General features: G+C 43.8%; 1 protein-coding gene across 7 annotated transcripts in view; it reads right to left on the bottom strand.

Moving 5' to 3' along the window:
* Nucleotides 1-451: 451 nt before the first annotated feature.
* RABGAP1L (RAB GTPase activating protein 1 like) overlaps nt 452-7,546 on the bottom strand; it is a 769,071-nt gene continuing 761,976 nt past the window's right edge. For 5 of the 7 annotated variants that reach the window (XM_035010758.1, XM_035010760.1, XM_035010761.1 and 2 more), the window contains 3 exons: nt 7,306-7,377; nt 2,496-2,693; nt 452-1,502 (listed from right to left, as the gene is read on the bottom strand). In XM_035010758.1, the coding sequence (XP_034866649.1) occupies nt 1,350-1,502; nt 2,496-2,693; nt 7,306-7,377 (423 nt within the window). In that variant the 3' untranslated portion in view covers nt 452-1,349. The remainder of the gene's footprint in view (nt 1,503-2,495; nt 2,694-7,305; nt 7,378-7,546) is intronic. The other 2 variants (XM_035010757.1, XM_035010762.1) reach the window with 1 other exon arrangement.

Genomic DNA, 7,546 nt, shown 5'->3' on the forward strand with positions numbered 1-7,546 from the left:
AACAAATGTTATTGTACATAGCGGACAGTAGTTTGGTTGGCGTAAAAGGACCAAAGCCTCCAAACAAGCTGAGAAAATGGGAAAATTAGTTTTGCTGTTACCAAAAGATTTCCTGCAAGGACTATATATATAGACAGGTTAAATATAATTGAAAAAAACGATTTCCACCAACTTTTAAACAACAGCTTTACCTCTCCATGAGATAAGTATTTCTATAAAGATTTTATATTCAATCAAAAATGTTACCAGTGCATTTGCATCTCTTCGTCTGGGGTACCAAGGGCATTTTAGGGAGATATGGAAATCAGTAAAAGCTGTCCAACAGTAAACTAAGATGATGTGAAGCTGACCTTTATTTCCCATTTCGTAACTTTAAAAAGCAGAGTATATTAGTGTTTACTTAGCAAATATATGTCAACATTAAATTAAATACTCTGTCCCTGGTTCTCTATTTCATTTGAAGCACGATGGCTGACCCTGGCTTCTCTGGTAAAAGTTCGCTAATGCTGCAACTCACAACAGCCACCTCTGACTCCACGTTTGCCGGAAGTCACAACTGTGTTCAGACTTAGGAATCAGCAATTCCCGTGTAGAGTTTCTCAAAAGGACCTGTTAGAATACTAGGGCCAAATGATTTATCTCATCCTGCATTTATCAAAAGCTCTGTTCCTTTCATCTAGGGTGTTTTCTCAATAGTCTATCTTATTCCATGGTTCTTGGCACTTCATTTCCAGATATACCCAACAGAAAATGAAAATAAACTCATTCTTTTTGGGGGGACTGTTCAATCCCAGGTTTATTCTTTAGACAGGATTATCGTTTTCCAGGGAGTCACTTTCAGGAAGAAACCTGACAGACGTCGTAAATGGTCCCACAGTGTGCTTTATCTGAATAAATCCTGAAAAGATAAGAGGTTTAGATTTCAATCTTTTTTTTTTTTTTTTTTTTCTGTGACAAATCTCATTCTATCACTTCAACCTTGGAATAAAAGACATCTCCATTTTTATGTAAAATAAGAGTAATTAGGAATAATTAGTTCTAAATAAAAAGCATTTAGTTCTGAATTACTTATTTCCAACTAAACATCAGGCATATAAAATAATGGGTAATATTATGATGGAACTGAACATGGCCTTCCATGAAGAAGCTCGAAAGCAGGTATTCAACATAACTCAGGTCAGTTTAAACATCCCTTTGCAAAGTGTCAAACGAGAAAGAGTGAGAGCTACTGAGAGATCCTGGCTTGCTTTCTGGCCTCCTGTACTTTCCTGCAAAGGGATACGGGGAGATTCCTCCTGGGTTTCTGTCCCTTTGATCGTTGTGCTCTTGTGCTTGGGGGGAGGCTGGAACTATGTGCTCTCCTTGGGTGGCTGGGTGACCAGCGGAGGCTGCAGCGGCTGGGTGCCCGTGGCCGTTTTGATAGAGTTCAGGGTTTTGCTAAACCAAGAGTTTTTTGCAGCTTGGATTTCATTCATAAGGGCTCCTCTCTGATGTTCAAGTTCCTAATTAAGAAAAGAAAATCATCACAGTTATATAAGTGTTTTCTCTCTGCCCAAAAAACCAAAGTATAGCTTTTCGGAATCCCCAGGTCTGTATAGCTGTAGCTATCCTCCCACAAAACCCACAAGAGATTTAATCGGCTTCTTAATGCAAGAAAACAGTTTAGAGCTAAAAGAGTTACCACTGAAAGTCAGAATCTTGCTTTCTCTGAACAGTGAAATGAAACCTCATTTTATCTTTTCTTCCCCCTGCGTTTTTGGTCCAAATTTAGGTTCAGGTTACATGTTTGAAACAACATATAGACATATGGATGGACTTTACTGATGATGTAAGCATGAATGAATTCTAGTTCCAAACACATGGCCTTCGCCCGACAACATCCTGGGTCCAGCACAGAAACGGTTAAGGGTCGCTAGTGTGGCCCAGGTTAGAGCCATGGCAGGTTATGGCGGTGGGTAAGGACCTTGGGAAAAAGGAAATGGGAGCAGCCCATCAGAAGCCAGGACTATTTTTCTAATTATGTTATCTTCTGATATGGACATAGATTTTCAGGAAAGGGATTTGGTAAAGTCAGGTAAAGATGAAGGAGAAAAAGCTCCAAAGCAAAGAATGGGTGTCAGCTAATGTTCACCTGTCAGGGAAAGGACAACAGAGAAGGTCTGGCCTTTCTTTCTCAGGATCAGCTACCACAGTGACTGAAGTTCGATGAGAAGGAGCAACCTTGGCAACAGAAATCTCAGGGAAAGCTAAAAAAGCATATGCTTAAACCCGTTCTCCTAGGATATTATCTTAATCACTACATTTTCATTTAAAACTATGTGTTTATGTCACTTTAAAAATAATGATGTAAAATGTGACGATGGAGGACACATTAGTGGGCAAAAAATGTGTTCATCGTATGTGGAAACATCTTCGGATGCTGAGCTGGATGGGTGGACCCAAAGGATGAGAATGTGTCCTAGAGCACGGACTGTGTCTCTCCTCTGGTCACCGACCTGGATTTTGCACTTGGCCTCCACCAGCTGCAGCTTGGTCTGTGCCAACTCCAGCTCCATCTCCCTCAGCTGCTTCTTCAGGGCGTCCTTCTCATCAGCCAGGTCTACGCCCTGCTCCTCCCTGCTGATGGCCGCAGGCTTCAGAGCGCCCTCTTTGCTGAAAATGTCGCTGCAGTGTTTACAGGCCATCATTTTACCCTGAAATAGCCAAAGAGAGAACCCACATCAAACAACTTCACCGCAGAAATCCCTTCCTGAAACAAGAGGAGAAGATGTTCATGTAGACGCTGCTTGTGGTCCTCAAAGGCAGGCCTACTTCTGAAGGTAATTATTTTTCTTGTGCCGCAACCAAAATGGTTTTAGCACAAAACCCAACTGTGGGGGCACCTGGGTGGCTCAGTCATTAAGCGTCTGCCTTCGGCTCAGGTCATGATCCCAGGGTCCTGGGATTGAGCCCCGCATCGGGCTCCCTGCTCAGCGGGAAGCCTGCTTCTCCCTCTCCCACTCCCCCTGCTTGTGTTCCCTCTCTCACAGTGTCTCTCTCTGTCAAATAAATAAATAAAATCTTAAAAAAAAACAAAAAACAAAACCCCAACTGTGCAAGTTAGGTGCTCCTTGTGTCTTAAAGTATCTCTAGAGAGACCCTGGAAATGGAAACTATGAGAGCATCTCTGTGAAACCCTGTTCTAGAAATTCTATGCTGCCATTAGTCTTTCTAGAGCCCCACGCCAGAGGCTCTCCATGCAGTGTCTCCTGAATCCTAGAGTTACTGTAAGACCACATACTCTTATCACCCCCATTGTAAGTGAAGAAACTCAAGAGTCTAAGTAGCTGGCCCATAGCAGACGGACTAAATCTATGCTTGCAACAAAGTTTATGTCATGTCCTTTGGTTCAGCTTTAAGCAAAGAGGATCATTATTGTTCAAGGTAATGAAAGTACCTCTGCCCCCTGCCTGGCCTGCCAATCAGATGCACAGCACTGACCAAAAGCAACTCTTCAACACACTGGTGCTATTGTTTTCTTAAAATACCTCCAAAAATAGTTTAGAGCTAAAAGATATTACAGAATATTTCTATTTTAATATACTACTACATATTATAATATGTCCATAACCGAAACTACACTCCTCTCTTCACACACACACACACACACACACACACACACACACACACCCCCCAACTCTCCCCACATTTCTGTGTCATTATGCCTGTTTCCACCATTTAGGCCTGAACACTGGGGTCATCTTTTCTTTCCCTTCTCCTTCATTCCATATTCAGCTGGTCACTAAATTATTTCTCTGACATGTCCAAGCTTTTCTCATCCCAGGCCTAAATCCCTAGAAATCTCCTTCTCAGCCCCCACTGATTGCTTTTTTTTTTAAATTAACATATAATGTATTATTTGTTTCAGGGATGCTGGTCCGTGATTCATCAGTCTTATATAATAGCCAGTGCTCATTACAGCATATACCCTGATTGCTTTCTTATCCATCTTTAAGGCACTCTTCAGATTCCTACCTGATTAATATTCATTAGACACTTGAAAGATATCTTGTAACTCTCTTCAGAGCCTGTAAGAATAATTAGCCCACTACTGGCACTAAATAGGCACACAGCAAGTATTTGTTATATATATTTATTGTTGACTAAATAAAACGTCAAAGTGCTGGCTTTTGATCTGGGTCTTAAACGACTAGAAGTTTACCAAGCTGGGTAAGCAGTTCTATTAGGCTGAACCATACGAAGGAACAGACTCCCTGACGGAGGAGGACATTTCAGCAGGGAGAGCACCGTGTGCCAGGACGCTGGCCCTTCAGAGAACTGCAGGGAGCCGGAGCAGGGCCCAGCGGGAGGAGATGGCTCAGCAGTGAGAGGAAGGAAGTGACAAGGGTTCTCCATGGCCCCGTGGCAAAGGTTCTCAACTGTAATGCTATCGAATCCCGACTTCAGCCTGTAGAAAATGCCTGCACTGCATCTTGTGCTCCACGTTGGAGAGACGGCAGTGAGCCTCATGAGGCTGCAGTCCGCAGGCGAGCTGAAGAACAGAGGTGTGCTGGAGGCTGCAGAGTCCCACCCAGCATCCAACTCCCTGTCTTCCTTACTAACAGAACTCTGATTTTATTTGGGCTGGCAGTTTGCCCAGTTAAAAGATGCCATTCCCCAGACTCCCCTGAAGCTAAGTGTGGCCATGAAATTCAGTTCTGATAGGTCAGCAAAGTGTGGTATGGAGCTTTAAGGAAGGCCACTTAGAGCTCACCCAGTTGGAGGGGCCCTTGTACCCTTGCATCTCCTTCTGGCCTAAAATTCTACCCTCGAAGGTGGGTGTGATGGGGGCCACTCCAGTTGACGGGTTTGACTTTCAGGTCACCCTGAAGATGGAAGCCCATGCTGAGGGTGTGGGTTACCGATAACTGACTCACGTGGATTGCTGATAAAACCAAGGATCTTTCTAGCCCTAGACTTTTTATTTTTATACATGAGATAATCAACATCTTTTGTGTTTAAGCCATTGTTATTTTGGGTTTCCTCTCTGTGGCCAATCCAATTCTAAACTGATACACAGAGTGAGAGAGTCACATTTATCCTGGGGAATGCTCATTCTAATTCTAGTGTAGAGGATTACCTGAAGGGGGAATGGTGTGATGGGAGGACGGAGACATCGAAAGCCACAGCACTGCGCTGAACAAGAGATGAAAAGGAAGTAGTGCTGGGCAAGAGGCTGTAGGTCAGTGTAGTAACCAAGGCTATGGAGAGTAGAGTCTCACTCCCTGGGCTCAAATCCTGGCCTTACTACTTACTGTGACCTTGAGATCATGAATGACCTGATTTGGTGATCATTGTCAAAAAAAAACAAAACAAAAAACCAAGATCTAATAAATCATTAAAAAGAAAATATAATAGGGGCGCCTGGGTGGCTCAGTTGGTTAAGCGGCTGCCTTCAGCTCAGGTCATGATCCCAGGGTGCTGGGATCAAGTCCCGCATCGGGCTCCCTGCTCAGCAGAGAGATTGCTTCTCCCTCTCCCTCTGCAGCTCCCCCTGCTTGTGCTCTCTCTCCCTCTCTCTCTCTGTCAAATAAATAAAATCTTTAAAAAAAAAAGAAGAAGATATAATAGTGTCTACCTTCTCAGGAAGTTGTGAGGGTTAAATGGGATAATCCATGGAAAGGTACACACAGAAAGTGTTTAGTAGGTGTTAGTTGTTCTTTATTCAGCTAAAACAAGTTCAAGTTCCTCTGCCTGAATATCATGGGCTTTCATTAGACAAGCCTACCTCTTTATCCAGTATTTCCCTCGATTCCTTAATACACGCTCGAAGCACATCAGCCTCCTTAATGAGACTCATTCTGATTTCTGGGTCTTCACTCAGTTTCTTCCAGAATGTCCTTTTTAAATCCTTCTCACCGAATTCTACCCATCCTGCTTCAGTCCAGCCTCCTCCACAAAGTCATCTTTGGTCTGTAGTTCTTACGATTTTGCTTCTGTATAACCCTACTTGTCAGTGTCATTCAACTCAGCGCTGGCTTACATGCTTTTGAACTATTCCCTAAATATTTCACATGCATATGTATAACTTGCTCCCAGGAAAATTCTAAACTTTTTGTTATGTATAATTTCTGTAAAACAATATTAGTCTAACAGCTGTGCACATAGTTAGATGCTCAATAAAACCTTGAGTGATCCGTATAAATTCACTTCATTTATATTTCTACCAAGATTTTAGTTCAGGATAGTTAACCCTTTTATGCCAAGGCAACTCATCAACTGAGTGTTAGTGTAAATAAAAGGATGATAAAGGCTAAGGAGGAAGAAGGTAAAGGCAGACCAGAGAGGGAAGACATGAACCCAAAATTTTAGCAGGTTCAGGCAGGGAGATGACCAACATCATAGTCACTAATAACCTCAGACTGTTTTAGAACAGGAAATAAGAAAAAACCACTTGGGATACAAAGTCAGAACAAGGTTCATATTTTCAGTTCTCATGTCTCAAATTTTCAGGCTATAAACTTATAAAAATATGTGTTTATTGTGTGCCAACCACTAAGCTAAGCACTTTATATATGTGATCTTATTTAATCTTAAAAATAACCCGCCGAGGCAGGTAATGTCTCTGAATTCCACAGGATACCAAATACAGTTTAGAGAGGTAAATAACTTGTCCAGGTTGTTCAGGGATACGCTAACGTGCCTAGAGCGCATTTATGCACTAGCATCCGAACATATTCCAAGAGAACTCCGTCAGGTTTCCGTCACGCAGGTCACGAGGGCCGGCTGCGCCCAGGCTGCTTAAGACACCAATTCATTTGCTTTGCGGCTGTTTCTATGGAACAATCGCTCTTCTCACATAAGCAACAACGAGTCTCACCACCAGGGGGCAGCATATAAATAAATGCTCTCTACACAAGCGGCGGAGAGCAACGGGATGATCCTGCCGGGTCGCACCCCGGAGCCACATCCATTCAGGCACCGTCGGGATGCTGGGGGCTCTCGGGCGTCCGCCGTCCAAGAAGGCTCAGGGGCCTCTTGTAACAAGGCTGAAGTCCTACTACCTGCCTCCAACAACCCCTAAGATTGATGGGAACACAACCGTTCCGCGGGCAGCGAAGAGGATCGCACCCGGGTCAGAGACAGATTCTGTTCTCCAGAGTTCCTAAATCCTTTCCCGCACCGAGGGGGGCAGGGCGGGTGTGACGTTATAAACTGTCCTGCCTGCGGGGCGTCCTCACGCACTGGGATCGTCCTATCAGGTAGTGACGTAAGACTGTGAATCTGGAAGAAGCCATACCACAGAGCTATTTCTCTCGCCCTCACCTTTACCACTTCTAGCTCCTCCTTGCTGGCCGCTTGCTGTGTCTCCAGTCTGGTACTTAACTGGGAACAGATCTGAAGAAAAGAAAAGAGTTTCTTTATTAGGAAACAGAACAACTCTGATGTGCACATTCCTGTGTATCAACTCATACAGTGCTCTGGCTTCTCTGGTGCTAGAGGAAATTTTGCAAAAGAACAGCCCTGCAAATGCCGCCCAGGCCCGGCAGAGAGCCCTGCAAATGCC

The sequence above is a fragment of the Mirounga leonina genome, unplaced genomic scaffold, assembly GCF_011800145.1.
Source record: "Mirounga leonina isolate KUSES-001 unplaced genomic scaffold, KU_Mleo_1.0 Mir_154, whole genome shotgun sequence".
NCBI classification, from domain to species: Eukaryota; Metazoa; Chordata; class Mammalia; order Carnivora; family Phocidae; genus Mirounga; species Mirounga leonina.